This window comes from Phoxinus phoxinus, assembly GCF_949152265.1.
Source record: "Phoxinus phoxinus genome assembly, chromosome: 7".
Lineage (NCBI taxonomy): Eukaryota > Metazoa > Chordata > Actinopteri > Cypriniformes > Leuciscidae > Phoxinus > Phoxinus phoxinus.
The window spans coordinates 5,433,917-5,456,961 of record NC_136882.1 but is presented as its reverse complement, the minus strand read 5'-3'; the positions used below and the strand labels follow the sequence as shown (position 1 = coordinate 5,456,961).

The following is a 23,045-nucleotide window of genomic DNA, read 5'->3' as shown; positions in this document are numbered from 1 at the left end:
TGACTGTGCATGACTGTGGGGACGAGCACTTCTGCGGTGCTTGGAATTCTATATAATGAATAAAAAATCTAATATTGCCACTTGATGGCTTGAGAAGGTGTAATTGTTCAAATAACATATAGTTTTATTTTAAAATATAAAGAAATTGTAATTCTAAAGTGTTTTTTAAGTGTAATATTTCTGTAAAGGCTATAGGGACAGAAAATGTGACATTTCCATAGAGTTTTATGAATATGCAAATGAGCCCCGCCTCCACTCACTCACTCACTCACTCAGAGATCCACTGGTTGACGATCACACGTTAATCTGATTGGTTAAGGTAGTGTGTGACGTCAAAAACACCAGCGATTTCACACCGTGTTTTTGAGACTTGAGTCTTTGGTTCACTGCAGTTTTAAAGTCGACATGAAATCAAAATTGACCCTATTTACTTTGTTAGCGCATATTACTAGTCTTGTGGTGATCTATTAATCCGTGCAAAAAATTTTTTTGCCGGCGTGGTAATCTTTAATCAAAATCTGAAAAGTTACTTCCGGTCTGGAATGGCGTTCCTTTTCTGATGACGTCGGTTTGACGGCTTGGGTTGGAAACGCTTCACCGCTCGCCTCAAGCCGTCAGTCTGCTCTGGGCAGAGATGGAGAGGAGGAGCGCTGGAGTAAAACCCTCGGTTCAATATTCCCTTTCACTGGGAAATACGTCACAGCACTGGAGAAAAGTCATTTGCAACTTCCGGTTTATGCGGACTTTAAGGAGAAAATACTCAGCAATGCTGTCAACTTAGGAATTTGCACACGGTTTGTCTTAAAGCAGATTAAAAACACCATAGACACATAAACAACATTAAGGCTATGTTTACACGGAAACGATCTGAAGAGAAAACGCAAAAGTGACGTTGCGTTATCACTTTTTATTCTGCGTTTAGACGAGCGTTATGGGGAGGAAATCTGCGTGCATATGGTGACGCAAAAGTGTGTGAGATTGGATGTAGTGTGCACTCCAGGCGGCTAGGTGGCGATGTGAAGCACTGAGAGTGAAAGAGACGCTGACACTGTTTTTCATGTTTAATACGGTATAGCTGCTGCTTTAACCCTCGCTGCTCTTCGCGTGTCGCTCAAAAATGACAGCATTTTTTTTCTTTTTTGTCAATGAAATTAATGCTATATTTTAGTTTGATAATGTTTTGATATTTTCCTGTACTGGCGCATGCTTGTGACGTAAACGCGTACGCGACGCCTTCACTATCTAGCAGACTTTTGTGTTTTTACCGTTTTGACCCTTTAGACGGGAACGCGATGGTGGAGCGGTTTTAAGATTTCCACTCTGGAGGGTGGTTTCACTTTTTTGCGTTTTTAAGCCCCAAAAACGCCGTCGCCGTGTAAACGAAAGGCACATCCGATAAAATATTTTTACGTTTTCACCCGCGAGCGTTCTCAACGTTAAAAACGTGATTTTCACCACAAGGGGACTTTAAAGACATTGTGCCCTGTTTAAACAATCTAAGCGTGTGGTCTAAAGCGCAAGTGCACGTATGGTGTGTCCGAATCCACTTTTGTTTAACGACAGCAAAAATGGTCGGCGCTCCCGGCGCATGGTCTAAAAGGGTCGTCCCTATTCTCTTAATGAGTAATGGGCGTGTTTTGGGCTTTACATGCAATAAAGCAATCAGAGTCTCGTCTCCCATTCCCTTTAAAAGCAAGTTGTGCTCGTGCCATGGCTGATTGCTATTTACACGGCGGAATTTGCAAGCGGAAAAACTGAACGCTTCTCTAGCGAGGTAACGGATCTGCTCATGTGAGGTTAAAGCTGTGTGTGTGTGTGTGTGTGTGTGTGTGTGTGTTAAGGTGCGCAAGCAGATCATCTACGGGACAAGCCGGATTCCACCATATCTTTCTGAACACAATAATAATCTTTTACATTGTAATCCGTTTATGTTTAATATTTGGCATGTTTGTGTGCTGCTGTGTGTCCCTGTGTGTGTAATAAGCAGAGTGTGTGTGTGTGTACTCTAAAAAATGCTGGGTTGTTTAAACCCAATTTTGGGTCAAATATGGACATACCCAAACGTTGGGTTAAAAATTTAATTAAAAAATTTAACCCAACGACTGGGTTTGTCCATATTTGACCCAAAATTGGGTTGACACAACCCAGCATACGTGTGTTGTGGACCCGCCTACAGGCGCACATTACTAACGCGCTCTTTAAATAACAAAACAAATATTGCGCCGTTGACTTTAGAGCAGGTTTCATTTGGTCAATGGCTCAGTCTATTCCAGTTCCTCAAAATAGCAGCAGTCCAACAATGCGCCTGAACACACACCTCGTTCTCAGACCAGCAGCCCATGGCCGCATAGATGGACAACATGATTTAAACAACATGGCGCAGGACGTGGAAATGATAACTGCGTCGGGCTGAAACTAGCAGAAAACTCCTGTGTGTTGCATTGCACTGGTGTAGAGGGCCCATTATCAGTGACACACGTCAAAACTTTAGTTTAAAAGTTTAGTTTTCCTAATCTTTAGTTTGGCTTCCCGGTGTGGAGGACAGAACAAAACCTTGCGGTGTAAATAAGGGGTAAGTGTCACAGTTGAGTCCTAGTTTCCGGAAGGACTCGTCCTCTCATCTGTTGAACTCTCCTGCAGACTTCCTTTGTATTGGTCGCATGCCTATAAAAATAACACACAACCCCTGCACATCAGAACTAGATACAGTAAAACATATATCTTTTTCCTTCAAGGCTGAGTTTTTGCCAGGACATGAACTACATCCACACAGATCACTGATACAAACCTCCTCACATGATTCATAGTGTAACATCGAGACAAACTGTGCTATAAATCCTTCAGAGATTTACACATACTGAACACTGCATATGTGTGTTAGTGGATACATATAATGCGTTGTTGACGACCTTAGACATGTCTCATACAGCAATCATGAGAAGAGAAGAATAAAATGAAGAATAAAGTTCAAACAGACAATTCTCTTTCTACGACATATAAGTATGATTTCTAATTCATTACAAAAGAAGCGAGATTGTAAAACCACCTTCCAAACTATAATAACCCAGATCCAAAATATATGTATATAGGCTATTTCACAACTTTTGCATAATTTAACGTTCTCTCCGAAATGGTGAGGACGCGTGACTAAGCTGTCCGTTAAAGACTCAATTATGACGGAGTACATCCTAAAGCTGGCTATTCTGTTACACACTCAAACGTAGGCCTTATTCTTCACAAAAACAGTACATGCTTTTAGGGCATAGTATAAGCGAATCTACTTTGTCACTGAATGAATCAGCCGTTTTGAACTAATCGTTTGACTGAATGATTCAATGACTAACTTGTTAAGACAATAATTTGTCGCCGCCTACTGGCCATTTTAGTATATCATTTCATTTTGGGACTGAAGGATGTGTCACAGTGTTTGGTGGTTCCCTGGGTTTTACACTAGAGGTCTCAGTTTTCACGGTGTCTAGGCATTTTCACTACATTTCCCATAATCCTGTCTGTCACTGATTGTTCATTTCCTTCAGCTGTTTCTCGTCACCTTGTTTGCACTTGTGTATATATACCCTGTCTGTTTCAGTGTTTGTCACGGAGTCCTTGTATATTGTCCCCACACTTCTGTTCCTGTTGTTCGTGTTTTGGATTGCCTTTTGATTTCGACCCTTGCCTGGACTGTTGTGAGTACGGATTACCCTCTTAATAAAATACTGCACTTGGATCTTCTTGTCTTGTGTGTGATCGTGACAGAAGGACTCCATCACACCTGGATCCAGCGGTATGTGTTCCAACTTCTCTTCCCCATCCATCGAGCGGGAGAGGAGGGATTGTTTTGAGGGGACCCGCCTAGTTATTTTTCGTGGGACCCGGGGAGGTCACAGAGGAGGAGGTGGTCGAGAACAAGTCCAACACCACCCTCCGCCTTGGCCCCCCTTTGTCCCTGGACTGGTGAGGGACGGATCAGAGCCACCACCTCGCCATCGCGGGCGGAGAAGGGGGAAACATTCGTCCGCCCATCCAGAGACAGTTCACGTCCCGTCTGCCCAGCCAGAGTTTGTTCACGTCCCGTCTGCCCAGTCAGAGACTGTTCACGTCCCGTCTGCCCAGTCAGAGACTGTTCACGTCTCGTCTGCCCAGTCGGAGACAGATCGGGAGATGCCCATTCTCATGACCGGGGGGTCACTGATCGGCTATTTAGAGCGTTCAGCTCGGATCCTGGAAACGCCCCTTAGACCTTCAGTGTCTGCTGTTCCAGAGCCGGAGCCAGTGTCTGCTGTTCCAGAGCCGGAGCCAGTGTCTGCTGTTCCAGAGCCGGAGCCAGTGTCTGCTGTTCCAGAGCCGGAGCCAGTGTCTGCTGTTCCAGAGCCGGAGCCAGTGTCTGCTGTTCCAGAGCCGGAGCCAGTGTCTGCTGTTCCAGAGCCGGAGCCAGTGTCTGCTGTTCCAGAGCCGGAGCCAGTGTCTGCTGTTCCAGAGCCGGAGCCAGTGTCTGCTGTTCCAGAGCCGGAGCCAGTGTCTGCTGTTCCAGAGCCGGAGCCAGTGTCTGCTGTTCCAGAGCCGGAGCCAGTGTCTGCTGTTCCAGAGCCGGAGCCAGTGTCTGCTGTTCCAGAGCCGGAGCCAGTGTCGTCTGTTCCTGAGTCGGGTCTTGTGGTTCCGATTCCAGTGGTCCGGAGACGAAAAAGAGGAGAAGGAGAAGGCCCTCTTCAACGGACCGTCCGATGGTTCCTAACCCAGAGACCATCCCAGAGGTAACTGCCATCCCTGACGCGCCAGTTAGGCATGCTGCTCTGCCGGCCCCGCCCGTACTGCTCGCCCTGCCGGCCCCGCCCGAGCTGCTCGCCCTGCCGGCCCCGATCCAGCATCACATCACGCCCGCCGAGCCTGTTCCTGACCCGGTGCCCGTGTCTGTTCCTGACCCGGTGCCCGTGTCTGTTCCTGACCCGGTGCCCGTGTCTGTTCCTGAGCCGGTGCCCGTGTCTGTTCCTGAGCCGGTGCCCGTGTCTGTTCCTGAGCCGGTGCCCGTGTCTGTTCCTGAGCCGGTGCCCGTGTCTGTTCCTGAGCCGGTGCCCGTGTCTGTTCCTGAGCCGGTGCCCGTGTCTGTTCCTGAGCCGGTGCCCGTGTCTGTTCCTGAGCCGGTGCCCGTGTCTGTTCCAGTTCCTGAGCCGGTGTTCCTGTTGCAGTTCCTGAGCTGGTGGCGTCTGTTGCAGTTTCTGAGCCGGTGGCGTCTGTTCCAGTTCCTGAGCCGGTGGCGTCTGTTGCAGTTCCTGAGCCGGTGGCGTCTGTTGCAGTTCCTGAGCCGGTGGCGTCTGTTGCAGTTCCTGAGCCGGTGGCGTCTGTTGCAGTTCCTGAGCCGGTGGCGTCTGTTGCAGTTCCTGAGCCGGTGGCGTCTGTTGCAGTTCCTGAGCCGGTGGCGTCTGTTGCAGTTCCTGAGCCGGTGGCGTCTGTTCCAGTTCCTGAGCCGGTGGTGTCTGTTGCAGTTCCTGAGCCGGTGGCGTCTGTTGCAGTTCCTGAGCCGGTGGCGTCTGTTGCAGTTCCTGAGCCGGTGGCGTCTGTTGCAGTTCCTGAGCCGGTGGCGTCTGTTCCAGTTCCTGAGCCGGTGGTGTCTGTTGCAGTTCCTGAGCCGGTGGTGTCTGTTCCAGTTCCTGAGCCGGTGGCGTCTGTTCCAGTTCCTGAGCCGGTGGTGTCTGTTCCAGTTCCTGAGCCGGTGGTGTCTGTTGCAGTTCCTGAGCCGGTGGTGTCTGTTCCAGTTCCTGAGCCGGTGGCGTCTGTTCCAGTTCCTGAGCCGGTGGCGTCTGTTCCAGTTCCTGAGCCGGTGGTGTCTGTGACTGTTCCTGAGGCAGGGTCTGTCTCTGTTCCGCCTTGGTCTTCACCGCCATGGCCGCCTGAGTGGTCGTCTTCACCCTGGTCTTCACCGCCATGGCCGCCTGAGTGGTCGTCTTCACCCTGGTCTTCACCGCCGTGGCCGCCCGAGGGGTCTTCACCGCCGTGGCCGCCCGAGGGGTCTTCACCGCCGTGGCCGCCCGAGGGGTCTTCACCGCCCTGGCCACCCGATGGACTGTCTGCTTCGCCCTGGCCATCGCTTAAGCCGTTTCCCCTTGTTCCTGTTCCCCTCCATGGACCTGCCGTCTGGTAGCCGCTCCGTAGAGGGGAGGTTATGTCACAGTGTTTGGTGGTTCCCTGGGTTTAACACTAGAGGTCTCCGTTTTCACGGTGTCTAGGCATTTTCACTACATTTCCCATAATCCTGTCTGTCACTGATTGTTCATTTCCTTCAGCTGTTTCTCGTCACCTTGTTTGCACTTGTGTATATATACCCTGTCTGTTTCAGTGTTTGTCACGGAGTCCTTGTATATTGTCCCCACACTTCTGTTCCTGTTGTTCGTGTTTTGGATTGCCTTTTGATTTCGACCCTTGCCTGGACTGTTGTGAGTACGGATTACCCTCTTAATAAAATACTGCACTTGGATCTTCTTGTCTTGTGTGTGATCGTGACAGATGAAGACTGAATTTTGTTTTTGTTTTCGGTCGTGATTGCAACAATAGTTCTGCGTAAAGAGATATAATGCGTTCATAAATAGATTTTTAAGAGTGAAATATGAGATTACATTGTAAATATAACAGTGATAAAGTAATTACATCTCATCTCAGTCTTTTTTCTCATCCGACTGTTTCTTTGAAACGGTTTGCAAAGGCCATATCTGCATTACGGTTTATTAACGGTTTAAACCTGTAATGAAATAATTTTATAGTATTAATTGTAATGTTTTACTAAATGTGTACATAATTTTTTACATCATGGGACATGATGGTTATTGTAGTTCTAGACTATGCGAGTGTGCATTTCATCTCACTTGCACACACACAAAAAAAATTCTCAAAATGAATAAAATCAGTGAAATGCAGAATCAGAATACTATGCAAACCTTCAATAACTAAAACATACATTTTTATGCATTTAATCTCACTTTATTGACCAATGTAGGCCTACTTGCTTCTGCCCTTCAATGATTCAGTTAAACCTTATGCAAAAATGACTATAAATATTTTTTTTTGTCTTTATTGCTAAAGCAAGTGTTAAACTTTTTTCTCCTCTTCTATGCTTCTGCAACGCTGAAAGGTTTTCTTGTGCGGCGTCTCTACTATACACACGTGAATTTACATTTCCTTCAGCCTGAGGCTTATTATTTCACTTTTTGGTGTGAAAGGGTCTTTACATTTAGCCAAAAATAAAACTTTTTTGCGATAAAAAACTAAGCCCAGGCCAGGTGGAAAAAAAGTAACTCAAAAGTAACGTAACACATTACTTTTCTAAAAAAGTAACTAAGTAACGTAATTAGTTACTTTTTAAGGGAGTAACGCAATATTGTAATGCATTACTTTTTAAAGTAACTTTCCTCAACACTGTAAAATTGCATTTGACAAGTATTTGGTGTCTAGTTGACCGTGGTAGTGGAGCAGTTGTCGTGTCCCCGCAGAGCCGCTAGAGGTGCTGTGAGTCTGCCGAGCACTGAACTCTAAACCCCCGCAGATCTGTTCAATGAGAGCACAAGATAATATCATAATATCGAAAGTGCATTTGTGGTCGCTTTTACGGTTCACCACCTCTGCAGGGAATAATATTCCGTAGCATAAGGAATTTCGATGAATATTCGGTGCAGTTGATGATCCGTGGCGTTTATACAGTCTGTCCGGAGTGAGACACCGTAGAGGCTGAACCCACTGCAGGTAAGCGGACTCGATTACAGATGTACCCGGCGCATGAGCGCTCTGACCCCGTCACCGCGCTACTCGAACACCGAGGCTTATTAGCTACTGTAGGCCAATGTTTACATTGACTTAGAATGTATATTCAGCTAGCCGTATTATGTGGCGATTGCTATTTCGCAATTAAAAGACGCTGCAATAATTGTATAAGTTTTTAAGAGATAAATTGACAAATTAGTTTAGATTAAACGACTATTTATGCCTAATCGGCGGTAGCGCCTCGCTCTTTCGGCCTGATTTAACGGGCCTCATCCGCCATTGTTTTATAGCCACCTTTACAGCGAGTAATAGACACAAACTTCACGTATTTAATAAAATTACATAACAAAATGTGTGCTTGAATGAGGTTATATTTATATTTTTAGCATTTTAAAGCTTAAATTAGCGCAGTATCACATCAATGTTTCTGTTTCCTGGGTTTGTTTTTAGCATTGGAGCTAACGAGGGAAATATCAAAATAATGTGTGATTTTTGACAGCCAGAGGCTCAAACTACATTTTAAACTGGTACACAAATACGTATTTGCTTTAACAGTAGCACAGATGTCCAAGCACTTGCTGAATGTGATGTTTTATGAGTTATTTAGCATAACGATTTGATGACAGCGATGTTTATTTAACAAAATCGATCATTTGTGAAGTACAGACTTAAAGGAAAGGTGATATGATATCCGCGTTTAAATTCATTAATTCAGTGTTACAATAATATCAACATCTACCATAGTATTTCCGTGGTTTTCTTTGCCATTTGCCTTGATTTACCATTGATATCACATGATACATTAATTATGCTAAGAGTCATTATATATAAACATGTTTACATATCAAAGTATGTTTTGCCACCACATACATCATCATCTTATTTTGACAACTTAATACTTAATTTATAACAGTGTCTGCCACATGCAAGCTGAACCGTCCAATCATAATACAGTCATATCCAAGCTGAGGATATAATATTCATCATTGTTATGCCTTTGTCACATGCCTGTTTGTTTTGGTTCCACTGATCTCTGTCCTTGTGTTGAGATCTTCTTAGTTAACCTCTGACCTCATAAACTAGCTGTGACTCTGGGTTGACATTTAGTTCAAACATTAAACCAAGACACAAGGGCTGTCAGTAGATATTGCATAACATGTATAGGCTTCATGTAGTATACGGCTTGCATTTATGAATTGTGAATGAGTCCGTGTCATTCATGTGTTGTAATGTAGACTGTTTTCTGTCTCTGATCAGCTGATGTTCTCAGGGACCAGAGTCACGTGATGTACGAAGGTAAACACATCCATTTCTCAGAGGTGGATAATAAGCCGCTGTGCTCCTACAGCCCCAAACTCTGCAAGCAGCGCAGATTGAACGGGTACGCCTTCTGCATTCGTCATGTTCTGGAGGACAAGACCGCTCCGTTCAAGCAGTGCGAATATGTGGCGAAGTACAACAGTCAGCGATGCACCAACCCCATCCCCAAAGCAGAGGAGCGCCGGTAAGAGGAGAGGAAACTCTTGTGTACTGAGTCACGAATCATCAACTGGTGCTCATTCAGATGTGCAATTGACATTTGTATTTCCCTTAATGGTTATAGTAGACCAGGTGAAGTGTGGCTTGCCCATGAGATCCGGTTTTAGTCGGTACCGACTCCATCAAAAGTACATGAAAGTTGATAACACAGTAAAACATTTTTTATCAGTAATCAGTATTAAAATAAAAAATTAAAATATTTTTAAAAGCAAATTACAATTATCTCACCAAAATATTTGCTCACTCAATGTATTTGTGTGTTTATGATGTAATTTGTTGCAATAGTCATAGAGCTGTAAACGATTAATCGCGATTAATCGAATCCAAAATAAAAGTTTGTTTACATAATATGTGTGTGTGTATTGTGTATAATTATTTTGTATATATAAATACACACACATGCATGTATATATTTGAGAAATATTTGCATTTATATACTGCATATATATTTTTATATGATTTATATTATATATAAATATAACTATTTTATATATAAATAACACATTTTCTTAAATATATATATGCATGTGTGTGTATTTATATATACAAAATAATTATACACAATACACACACATATTGTGTAAACAAACTTTTATTTTGGATTCGATTAATCGCGATTAATCGTTTACAGCCCTAAATAGTCAGTAATAAAACAAGATTAAATAAACCCATTAAAAGCAGTAGCATAAATAAATACAGTAAAATAAAGATACAAATTAAACAGTGCTGTAGGCTATAATTTTTCAGGTAGGCCTAACAGTAGTATTTACATAAAAATACCACAGAAACTGAATGATCAAATATATCCACCTACTGTGGTATAATCGCTGTAATGCACAGACTCGAGTGGGTTATTGAACAACGGCTACAGTAATATGATTTTCTACAGTATCAATGCAACGATATAAGCGAGATATTCTTTCTTCTCGATGAAAGCAAGTCGACACACACTGCAGTGTGTGTATTTTAATTTAATAATTATATAGTTTGTTGCGCTGCGTGTTTGAGAGTGTGTTCATTACATGCGAGCATCTCATGATCCAGTGTATCAGTGTCTCTCTCTCTCAATGCCCCGATATACTCACAGCGAAACACCTTTTCAGTGATGCACCGTTACCGAACGTCCTTGCGCCGTCCTAGATGAATATTTAAATATGTGCTGCACAAAAAAATTATAGCGGTGAGAAAACAGCAGTTCAGAAGCGTCCGATGTGATCTCACGTCATGTTTATTCGCACAGCACTTTATACAACATATTGCTTTAAATGAAAATTCAGTCATTATTTACTCACCCTCATACCGTTCCAAACCCGTAACACTTTTGTTAATCTTCGGAACAAAAATGAACATGTTTTGAATGAAATCTGAGAGCTTTCCGTCCCTCCATTGACAGCTACACAACTGCCACTTTCAAGCCCCAGAAAGGTAGTAAAGACACCATTAAAGAAATACATGTGACTCCAGTGGATTAACATCAATTTTATGTACTACTAATTTTAAATACTAAACCTCCACCTAACCTTAACCCATGTTAAGTACATGTAGTTACCTTACATTACTCACAGTGCTTTCTTGTGTAAGTACATTGTAACTCTTACTGTAAAATAAAGAGCAACTATAATTCCATAAAATACCATAAAACCATTTTATAATATAAATGTATTGCTGATTTGTAGTTTCTGTCCTGTAGAAATCTGACTATGTAATTGTTTGACTATAGGCAGCTGTTGGCAGTAAATGCAATGAGAACTGTCTAAACAATTATATAAAAGGTTTATTAGTTAACCAGAATCATTACATTTAATATAATTCTCATCCCTAAATGTGTGGATAACAGGGTTATTACTGTTTACTGAAACTAAAGCTAAAAGCCTAAAAAAACAATGTGTTACTTGAAATAAACATGAACTCAAATGAAATAAAATAAAACATAAAAACTTAAACTAAATGAAAATGAGAAATGTTGCAACTACCTGAATTTTTTTTACGTTGAAGTATTCAAATTACTAAAACTAATTAATAAATTAAAATTAAAAACTACATATACATATTTGAAAAAAAAAAAAAAACATCAATAACTAATAAAACGGGCAACAACACAACAAAATTACCAAAAAAATAAGTGCAAGAGAGAAAAAAATGTAATACTAAAATAATACTGGTGTATATTATTAAGTTCCTGGACTAATAACGCTTTTACATAAAAAAAAATTAGGGATACAACGATACCATTTTTTCAGAATCGATCCGATCCGATACAAAACATTCTGAGTATCGACCGATACCGATACCAATCCGATACCAGCACAGTTTTTTCTTTTTAATCAAGTAGAATTTCTATAACTGTTGAACTGATAATCACTCTTTTGTGTGTCAAACACAATCTACTTAATACAGACAACTTCATTATAAAAAAATAAAAAAAAGATCATAATTTGTGACAAAAATGCTATTATAAACTAGATTAGTGGATAATTCAGCAGTAAAATTTAGTCTAGAAAAAATCACAAGTGCACAATAATTGTATTAAATCTGAACATGAAAAAACATTTACTGGGGAACAAATATGAGACAATAAGTGTAACACTAAATTTGGTAAAACGTTACACATTGCTCTTTGTATTGTTGTAAAATACATTCATTAAAAACAAGATAACAAAAATCAAATAGATAAATTATTTTATAGCCTAGGCCTACTATAAAATTGAGACATGTTTTTAATGAGGCAGCAACATATAATATATAGGACAGAACTAGAAAGGCTATTAATAATCGTTCATTGCGTCACTGTATTATGATATGAAACGGCCCCAATACAGTGCGGCACACAGCGCTTATGCGCATCCCGAGCGCAGAATGATGCGCTTGAAGCAACACGAGTCATTAAAAAGTTCAAATCACAAAGGAAAGACATATTGATGCGTAGTGTATTATACAGTATCTATCTATGCAATAGTTTATTGAGCATTTTCTTTTAACAGTTTTAAATGTCAGTTACTGTGCGCGTGAAGAACAATTATAGTGCTCTGACTCTACTGCAGTGTTGTGAGAGACTCCCGGTAGAAAGTAGTTAGGTACAGCAATAAAGTCCAGCAAGATAAAGTTGTTTAATGCTAAACCATAGACCTTTATCTACAGATCAAGTATAATTATAGTAACATTGAATCATCTTGGAGAGAGTTTTTCATCGCGTTGACTGTCGTACCGAACACGACGCGCTGCTTGATGCTGAATGGAGAATGACTGACAGCCGCAGCGGAGGGAAAAGTGTACGTGATCTTGAATTTAATGACTTAAATATTATTTTCAATCTCACATTATACTATATAATGGCTTCCGAACACTTATAATATAGTGCTTTATAATGTGTTTGTGCCTTTTGTGGGGCTTAACAATAGCACAGAATAGTATACGCACAATATCGGATTTGGATCGGCCTCGTCTGACCGATACCCGATCCGGCAAAAATGGCAGAATCGGAGCCGATACCAATACTGAATATCGGATCGATGCATCCCTAAAAAAAATATTACATGAGAATCAATGAAATAAAATCAGTAGCATGACTTCATTTGACAGAACTTTCATCACTCATGATCTAATGGTTAAAGTGTTATTTTCCATGTACACGGTGTTGTGTGTGTGAGTCAGGCGTTGTGGTGTGTGAGTCAGGCGTTGTGTGTGTGAGTCAGATGTTGTGTGTGTGTGAGTCAAGCGCTGTGCCTTTGCCCCGGCAGATACTGCAACAGTCACCTGCAGGTGCTGGGCTTCATCCCGAAGAAGGAGCGCAAGAAGAAGCACGACGCTCTGGAGGAGGTCCGCTCGCGCGCTCACGTGGAGTCTGTGGCTCTCAACATCACCGTTCCCTCTCTGGCCCTGCGAGACTCGAACGGGCTCGCCCCGGCCCTGACCCCGATGCACCTCTCGGACACCGACCTCCTCGACCCCTTCGCCTTCTACGAGGACGACACGGACGGGGAGGAGAGCGCGGCGCAGAAGAGCTTCGGGAGGCCTGTGATCGGCCTGAGGGTGACCACCCGTGACCCGGAGCACGTCATCACTGAAACCTGCACGCTTCCACCCTCCCAGCACTTACCGCAACCCCCCCCTCCTCCACCGCCGGCTCCGCCGCCGCCTCCTCCCTCCGCGCGGCTCGTGCCGCCCCCTCCGCACACGGACCGGCCCGGGGCAGGGCAGACTCTGCCTCCTCAGACTGGGCCTTCTGTGTCGTCTGGGGTTCAGCAGAGACCTGTCCCTGCGGTGTCCCCTCGCCCCCCCGCTGCCCCCGACGGCCCGCCGCCCCGCTCCGTGGCCATGCGCCCCTCTGCCTTCACAGCGCCCCCTGTCTGCCTGCTCCGGCTACAGCACCTCGTGCAGCTCTACGCTCACAGACAGCGAGAGCACGGAGACCTGTTCCCACATCTCGGTACGACACACTACATCCTACACTCTACACACTGCATGTTTTGCCTCTGTTGAGTTACTTCAGTTGGGTGTCTTAGGACGTTTTTACTAGAGGTCGACCAATAGTGGATTTGACCGATACTGATAACCAGTGTTGGGGAAAGTCACATTGAAAAGTGATGCATTACATTATTGTGCAGAGCTGTAAAGTCCAGGGGTCAGAAAGTAAAAGTCCTGCCATATGTTTATTCCACCCATGAACTCAGCCGCTGGCTTCTCTAATTAGTTCTCTCTCCTGCTGAAAAACTGCTAATTAGCAAATCCAGGTGATCGGAACAAAATACTGAGGAGGACTTTTACTTTCTGAACCTGGACTTTACACCTCTGCTATTGCGTTACTCCCTTAAAAAGTAACTAATTGCATTACTTTTTTTAGAAAACTGTCCTATAAACTGCAGAATACAGTCAGGAACTACATGTTTTGCTTCTGTTGTCTAAAGCCGGGTGCACACTGTGCGATTTTACCCATGATTTGGGCGTCTGAGACACCTTTCTCTGACAGAATACTAAAAGATTCCTCTGATCCATGGCTAAAATCTGAAGTCTTTAATCGTTAGTTTGCCATGTTCACCGTCAGCCAATTAAAGAGCGTTACGATCAGATTTGACCTCCTACGAAATGTTGGCAGATTTGACTCACAGTCCTGCAGTGTGACTTCTCCTACGACGACCGCCAAATTGTCTTCGTTTTTCAAGACAAGCCATGATCAAAATTAACGTTAGAGATTTCTTTGTAGGGAACAATCGGACTCGGACCGCAGCAAACGCCCTTAGACTGTGATCTGTCCTGTGACACTTGGGTTTGGCTCAGATATACTGAGATTTACAGAAAACTGAGTGTGGAAATTAATACGAAATTAATCTGATAACTTTCTCCAGTTCCATTGTTGCTGTAGTTACTGTGTTCTTCCTGCGTACACAATTGACTTGATTTTAATGACTTGCAACAAGTAAACAAATTATTGAACTAGTTTTATTGGGCAGGCTAATATTGTGTGTGTGTGTGTGTGTGTGTGTGTGTGTGTGTGTGTGTGTGTGTGTGTGTGTGTGTGTGTGTGTGTGTGTGTGTGTGTGTGTGTGTGTGTGTGTGTGTGTGTGTGTGTGTGTGTGTGTGTACACGAATACAGAAGCTTGTTTCCGCCGCGGAATAAAAAAAGGAAATTGCGACGTTTAATCTCAGATATAAACTTAGTCAGAATTGTTAGATAATAAGTTGCAGTTGCCTTTTTTATTTATTTATTCTGTGGCGGAAACAAGCTTCCATACTAGATTGGCAGTAAAAAAAATTATTATGTTACAAAATATTTATATTTAAATAAAAGCTGTTCTTTTGAGCGTTCTATTCATTAAAGAGTCCTGAATAAAAACAGAAAATCAGAATATTAGAATGATTTTTGAAGGATCATGTGACACTAGAGACTATACTGACCTCGATATGTGTTTCCGCAGGGCTAGACTGGTCTGAGGACAGTTCAGATGAAGATACAGAGGAGCTCGTTCCTTTATTGCCTCAGGCCTGTAGACTTCAGGAAAGAAGCCCCCATCCAAGGTAAGAAATTCACTCCTCACTTGCTTCTCACAACTTCTGAGGCACGAAATATAAGGCAATTTATAGTTCAGTGACTTCATGAGTGCAGATACAAATGTTTAAGAGACAAAGAAGCTATTTTTTCAATCATTTTATTATATTTTATAACTTTTTTGGTGTGTGTTTGTGTGTCAGGTCCTCCAATGAAAAGCCTCTTTCCCGGCGGGCACGTCTGGCACAGCTCTGCTCGTACCTGCAGGAGAGGTATAAACACCTGTGCCGACAGGACCGGGCAGCCACCCGGCACAGCAGATACCGATACGCCTTCCGGAAAGCTCTGCTTCACGCTGCGAGCAAAGACCCCGACTGCACTGCACAACTCATTCAGAAGCTCAGCAAGAGCTCACACACCTCAGCCTGGTGCGTTCAACACGGACTGCCTTCAGGCCACACGTGTACAGCCATTTCAGGACTGTGTGTTTTCATTTTCATTAGGGCTGCACGACATGGGGATAAACGTACATTGCGAAATTTAGTTTTTCTGTGTTGATATATATTGCGAAATAAGAACAATTTCACCAGATGATTTGAATAGTTCTATTTGAAAAGAATTAATAATTCTAGAATGTTTGGGATGATTTTGTAGGGGAGTGAATCTGCATAGAAAATTATAGATAAATACAAGCATAGATAAATACAATAAAAGAAAGATACAACTGAAATAAGCAGTGCTTAGTTTTTCGGGAAAATCTAACTGTAATCAGATACAGAAATTGAATAATCAAATTTAAAATAAGTCTTCACTGTCTAAATGAAATATAACTAATATTATGAATTAATACAATTTATCTTTTTTTTTTTTAAGCTACAAAAGTAATTTTATTTCTTTTTTTGTGGTTTGATCACCATTGCTGGGTATATTAGGCTGCTGTCACTTTAAGACGAATGCATAATATAATATAAATGACACTCATCTGTTTTCTTTCTCAGTTGTTTACTACACATAACCGACTGTGTTTACGAGGGTACTCCCCGAGACGGCATTTTGACTTAATTTTGCGTGCACGTGTCTGTTTAACTTTCGTTTAACTGATAAACTTTCACTCTATCATGGTTATGTGCACATTGCGATATCGATGCTAAAACGATACATCATGCAGCCTTAATTTTTATGTTTTTATATATTTTTCAGTTCAAGGTCTGCAGTACCACAAAAGTATGAAAGGACAGTATGTACGGGAACCACAAAGGGTCAAAACTGCAGCGACGTAGCTTTGCCATTTTCACGCCACTGTTTTCAACGTATCCTTTAACATGTGCATACTTCAGGTAAAATGAGCATGTGCCTAGTGACGAAACCATGTCAGTTTGAACCAGTAACGTCTGCGTGCAGTTGTCAGGTGTGTGTTATGCTCTTGACAGCATGTGGCTGCAGATATCCTACTGAATCGCTCTCAGCAGCTGTTCTCCAGTTGCACGGCACGGTTCGCTGATGGACAGCAGTGCTCCGTTCCTGTGTTTGACATCACTCACCAGACACCTCTGTGTGACGAACATGCAAAGAAAATGGTGAGAAACCACACCTCATATGATAACCTTATAGGAATAGATCACGCAAAAATGATGATGATCATGGTTTACTCGCCCTCAAGCCATCTTAGGTGTATATGATATTCTTCTTTCAGACGAATACAGTCAAGAGTTTTATTTAAAAATGTCCTGGCTCTTTCCTGTCCTGTGAATGGCTGTTTTTTTTTTGAAGTCCATAAAAGTGCATCTATCCATCATAAAAGTGCCTCTATTCATGATAAAAGTGCCTCTATCCATGATAAAAGTGCATCTATCCATCATAAAAGTGCTCCACACGACTCTGGCGGGTTAATAAAGGCCTTCTGAAGCGAAGCGAAACTAGCTTCCGGCCAAACAAACAAACGGATTCAACTCGAAAAAGTCTTAAGTCTAAGCGCAACTTGTGTGAGTAATGCGACGCACTGCTGATATTTACGCTGCGCCATGATGACGCACTTAAGCTACTTCTGACGTCATGAGTTGCGTAAGTTGCGCTTTAGACAACTTTTTTTGTAATGTTAAATATTAATATTTTTCTTACACAAACGCATCGCTTCGCTTCAGAAAGCTTTTATTAACCCACAGGAGCCGTGTGGAGCACTTTAATCATGGATAGACGCACTTTTATCATGAATAGATGCACTTTTATCATGGATAGACGCACTTTTATCATGGATAGATGCACTTTTATCATGGATAGATGCACTTTTATCATGGATAGATGCACTTTTATCATGGATAGATGCACTTTTATCATGGATAGATGCACTTTTATCATGGATAGATGCACTTTTATCATGGATAGACGCACTTTTATCATGGATAGATGCACTTTTATCATGGATAGATGCACTTTTATCATGGATAGAGGCACTTTTATCATGAATAGAGGCACTTTTATCATGGATAGATGCACTTTTATCATGGATAGATGCACTTTTATCATGGATAGATGCACTTTTATCATGGATAGATGCACTTTTATCATGAATAGAGGCACTTTTATCATGGATAGATGCACTTTTATCATGGATAGATGCACTTTTATCATGGATAGAGGCACTTTTATCATGAATAGAGGCACTTTTATCATGGATAGATGCACTTTTATCATGGATAGATGCACTTTTATCATGGATAGATGCACTTTTATCATGGATAGAGGCACTTTTATCATGAATAGAGGCACTTTTATCATGGATAGATGCACTTTTATCATGGATAGATGCACTTTTATCATGGATAGATGCACTTTTATGATGGATAGATGCACTTTTATCATGGATAGATGCACTTTTATCATGGATAGATGCACTTTTATCATGGATAGACGCACTTTTATCATGGATAGAGGCACTTTTATCATGAATAGAGGCACTTTTATCATGGATAGATGCACTTTTATCATGGATAGATGCACTTTTATCATGGATAGAGGCACTTTTATCATGGATAGAGGCACTTTTATCATGGATAGAGGCACTTTTATCATGGATAGATGCACTTTTATCATGGATAGATGCACTTTTATCATGGATAGATGCACTTTTATCATGGATAGACGCACTTTTATCATGGATAGATGCACTTTTATCATGGATAGATGCACTTTTATCATGGATAGAGGCACTTTTATCATGAATAGAGGCACTTTTATCATGGATAGATGCACTTTTATCATGGATAGATGCACTTTTATCATGGATAGATGCACTTTTATCATGGATAGATGCACTTTTATCATGAATAGAGGCACTTTTATCATGGATAGATGCACTTTTATCATGGATAGATGCACTTTTATCATGGATAGAGGCACTTTTATCATGGATAGATGCACTTTTATGATGGATAGATGCACTTTTATCATGGATAGATGCACTTTTATCATGGATAGATGCACTTTTATCATGGATAGACGCACTTTTATCATGGATAGAGGCACTTTTATCATGAATAGAGGCACTTTTATCATGGATAGATGCACTTTTATCATGGATAGATGCACTTTTATCATGGATAGAGGCACTTTTATCATGGATAGAGGCACTTTTATCATGGATAGAGGCACTTTTATCATGGATAGATGCACTTTTATCATGGATAGATGCACTTTTATCATGGATAGATGCACTTTTATCATGGATAGAGGCACTTTTATCATGGATAGAGGCACTTTTATGGACTTCAAAACAGAAACAGCCATTCACTGCCATTATAAAGCTTGGAAGAGTCAGGACATTTTTTAATAAAACTCAGATTGTATTCGTCTGAAAAAAGAAAGTCGTATACACCTAGGATGACTTGAGGCTGAGTAAATCATGGGCTAATTTTCATTCTTGAGTGGACTATCCCTTTATGTATTAATGTATTAACAGCACAGAATTGGTTGTAAGTAAATGTGTGTTTATGTGTGTAGGATAATTTTCTGCGTGGAGATGGCAACAGACGCAGTCTGCAGCAACAGCGGCGTCCACGTAAGAAGACCAAACCACCTGCACTGACTAAGAAACACAAGAAGAAGAGACGACGAGGTCCACGCAGACCGCAGAAGCCCATTCCCCCAGCTGTGCCACAGGGCAACTTACTAATGCCCTCCCTCTCACTGCCTGCCCACCACACCCATGTCAGGTGCCCAGCTTACTTTCAGTCCAGCAGCACAGTCTTGCTTCACAAATGTGTTGTAGTTGCAGTCCTAAATGGCATAACGCAGCACTACCAGTGTTGTATTCAAGAATGGCTCATTCAAATCCAGGCCGAGTCCTGTGTACGTTGAGTTCAAGTCAAGATCCAGACCAGAAGAGGGTCTGAACAGTTCAGACAATGTTAATATGTGTTCCACTGAAGCCAGTGAAGCATCAGTTTGGCACAAACTACCTCAGCATACACACAAGGTGTGTTTGATGTATGCCGTCGAAGTAGCGCAAGAGTGATTCAAGATCAGTGTGCTGAACTATGTTGAACTTTATTATTTTACATACAGCCGCTGTATCAAGCAGTACACAAATGATTGAATGAAAAGTTTGTTTTGCTACATAAGGTGCTTGCATACATGAGGTTTATTACTGACATTGGCAACAACACAAGAGGATCTGTGCTTGTAATGCGTTGGCCAACTGTTCATATTCATGTATTTCATAGTTTCATATGACTTGATTCAACTAAAATCAGGGTTCCTACAAGTCCTTAAAGTACTTGAATTTGACTTTTTGAAATTTAAGTCCTGGAAAACCTTTGAAAACATAATTTTTTTTGAAGTACTACTTTGAAAGTTCTTGAATTATTGAAAGACAATATATGCCATGGGAAATTTATTTTTAATTTTATTGATAAAACAATCTTTTCACACAAAATTAAAGCTGCAGTCCGTCTGATATTGATGAGTCATTTTGCATGGCTGTGAGCGTGATATTGCTCATAAATATCCAAGTATAGGATACAGCTTTCATTCTTCAAGTCAATCATATATTCATGAGGAAAAAAAAAGGAAAAAGCGATATCTTTGTCATAGTATCCTTTCAATGGTTAAAGTTACCGCAGGCATTGCATGTGCTGCACTTTATTTGTACCATTTTGTTTTATTAGTGTATTTGTTTATCGATTTACCTTTTTTAGAATTTAAAAGATAATAAAGAAAGATATTGTTTGATAAATGAGATCTCTGATTGTAGTCCTTGAAAAAAAAACTTGAAAAAAGTAGTGCTTGGAGTTTGATTTTACAGTATCTGTACGAACCCTGTAAAACTGTACTAACTTTGTTTTCCGCTTGCATTCGCTCTGGCAGGAGTCCGTCGACCCCCGAACTCAGTGCAGATGAGCTTCCTGATGACATCACAAACGAAATGCCTGACATTCCCAATGACCTTGAGCTGAATCAGGAAGATTTCTCTGACGTGCTGCCCAGACTACCTGATGATCTTCAGGATTTCGACCTTTTTGAGGGTACGGTCACATGTGATTATATGACAACAGAATATCGTAGAGACTTGAGGGTGGGCTCTTGACTTGCGGCCAGCAAGTCCTCACACAGACTACCCTAGCATTGTTTGCACCAGTTTGTCAATCACCACATGTTTCCTTTTTTCCAGAAAATGTAAAAATCTTGTTAGTTGGCATGTTTGCACTTTGTCTGAGTTGTCTTTGTGGATCCAGGTAAGAATGGAGAGTTGTTGCCCACCACAGAGGAGGCAGAGGAGCTAGTCCGAGCCCTGCAGGCGATGGGCTCGTACCCCGACTCCCTGGTGTGTTTGTCCTCAATGGGTGACCTGACGCCGGCGGACGGGGTGGACCACCGCACCATGGCTGTGTTCTCCGGATCAGGGGTCACGACGACTGGCATTGGAGATCTTCTAAACAGCCGAATGACTTCAGAGACCTTTCATAATCTAGAACTGGAGGGGAACCTCCTCCATGCCCCAACAGACCATCATTTCCCAACATCCCCTTCTCCGCAGCCAACCCAGAGCAGCACCGCAAGTTCAAACGGGGGATTAACACAACGAACGTTTTCCCGAGCGCCCAAACCGGATACCTCCCCACTAGGTACTCATTACAGCAGCGAGCCCTACAGGGATCACATCTCACCCCGACACGGTGCCTCTTATCAAACCGACCCGCCTCTCTTATTGGAGGTGCCTTTGAGCGGAGCACCGGTTCCTCCGCGCACCTCCTGGAATAACCTCCCGCTCTCGCTCACTGACCCGGCACAGTTCGGGAACCTCCTCACTGCTGAAACTCACCTTCTCTCCACCTCTCTGTCCACCCCTCCATCCACGTCCCACTCCACAATCCTGCAACCCAGCGCCGCCCTCTCCGCCCTTCCCCAAACCGGCCTCACCTCACCGTCGCCCTCCTCACGCGACCTCCTCACACACACACACACCCAACCTAAACTACAGCTCCCACAGTTCAGTGCAGCCTTCGGCCACCAACTGGCTTCCCACAGCGGGATCCCCAAAGACCTGCAGCCCAGCCATAGCTCGACAGCGCCACCTACAGGCTTCAGCATCACTAGTGCCACTGCTGCCACTCCCCCATTCCCTCAGAGCAACTGAGACATCCCATCTCACATTTTAAAGAAATAGTCATCATTTACTCACCCTCATGACTTTTTCATTCGTGGAACAAGAAAGAAATTTGATCAATGTTCACTCTCTGCTCTTTTCCATAAGATGAAAATTAAATAGTGACCAAGGTCTGTCAAGCTCCAAAAAAGCAATTTCTGCACATTCAAACTTGTGTATAATGATTAGCTATCGTTACATTTTGACACTCGGTATCACATTTTAATGCACAGTACCTTTTCAGCGTAATTTTACGACGAGCAGGTAATCAGATCAAGACGCATTTAATTCTTTGCGTTTGTTAAAGTAGAAATGATTGTATCACCCCTACCCTAAACCTACTCACTTCTCAACAATATAAAACGCATAACAGGCAAAAAAAAAAAAAGTATTCATTGTATTATAAGGTATTTATTCCAAAAACTGACAGTATAAAAAACAGTAAAAAAAGTATTACAAACAGCTCATGTCTTCTGAAGCCATACAATATCTTTATATGAAGAACAGAGTGGAAATTAAGGTTTTAATCTCTGAAGATGATCCTGCTCTCTGAACGCACGCAGTCAATCTCCCTCAAAAGATACTCCCAAACTTTATCTTGTCTCGAGACACACAAGAGCCAATGCCATTTCGAAACCAAGGCAAATGGGTAGGTTTAGGGGTTGGCGTTGGGTTACATGGTCAAACATGACTAAATAGTGTGTAAAAAGTAAAATAAATGTGAATAAAATTATGCTGGCTGATTAAATTGAAAACGACATCCCAACATATGTCTCAATAAAAAAAATTATACCCCAATATATAATTTCATCATGATAAAATCCACATGCTCATTGCGGCTATTGATGCCAAAGGTTTCTCATTGAAAGCAATGGATTACCCTGATCGTTGAAAAATGGCGCTGAAGGGTTACCCTGTGCGTTAAAAAGCGAAAGGTGTCCTGACCAAGTTGGGAGTGAGAATGTGTTGGTTTGGCATCATTGATGTCAAATCTAGTGTGACACGTCTTCACATGCCATATTATTATACATATTTGCCTATTTGCACACAACTTTTGATTGCTGCAAGATTTTGAGTTGAGGCCTGTTAACACCACCAAGACAATTTTACAGTGCGATAAACTTTTAATTAACGTAT

General features: G+C 42.1%; 1 protein-coding gene across 1 annotated transcript; it reads left to right on the top strand.

Annotated features, from left to right (window-relative positions):
- The first annotated feature begins 7,446 nt into the window (after window positions 1–7,446).
- ino80da (INO80 complex subunit Da) lies at window positions 7,447–22,658 on the top strand. The gene is made up of 10 exons (XM_079617680.1): window positions 7,447–7,728; window positions 9,004–9,250; window positions 13,023–13,711; window positions 15,198–15,297; window positions 15,472–15,696; window positions 16,469–16,578; window positions 16,712–16,845; window positions 19,265–19,476; window positions 20,630–20,787; window positions 20,998–22,658. The coding sequence occupies exons 2-10, from the start codon at window positions 9,033–9,035 to the stop codon at window positions 21,897–21,899; spliced, it is 2,748 nt and encodes a 915-aa protein (XP_079473806.1). The 5' UTR covers window positions 7,447–7,728; window positions 9,004–9,032; the 3' UTR covers window positions 21,900–22,658.
- Window positions 22,659–23,045: the final 387 nt, after the last annotated feature.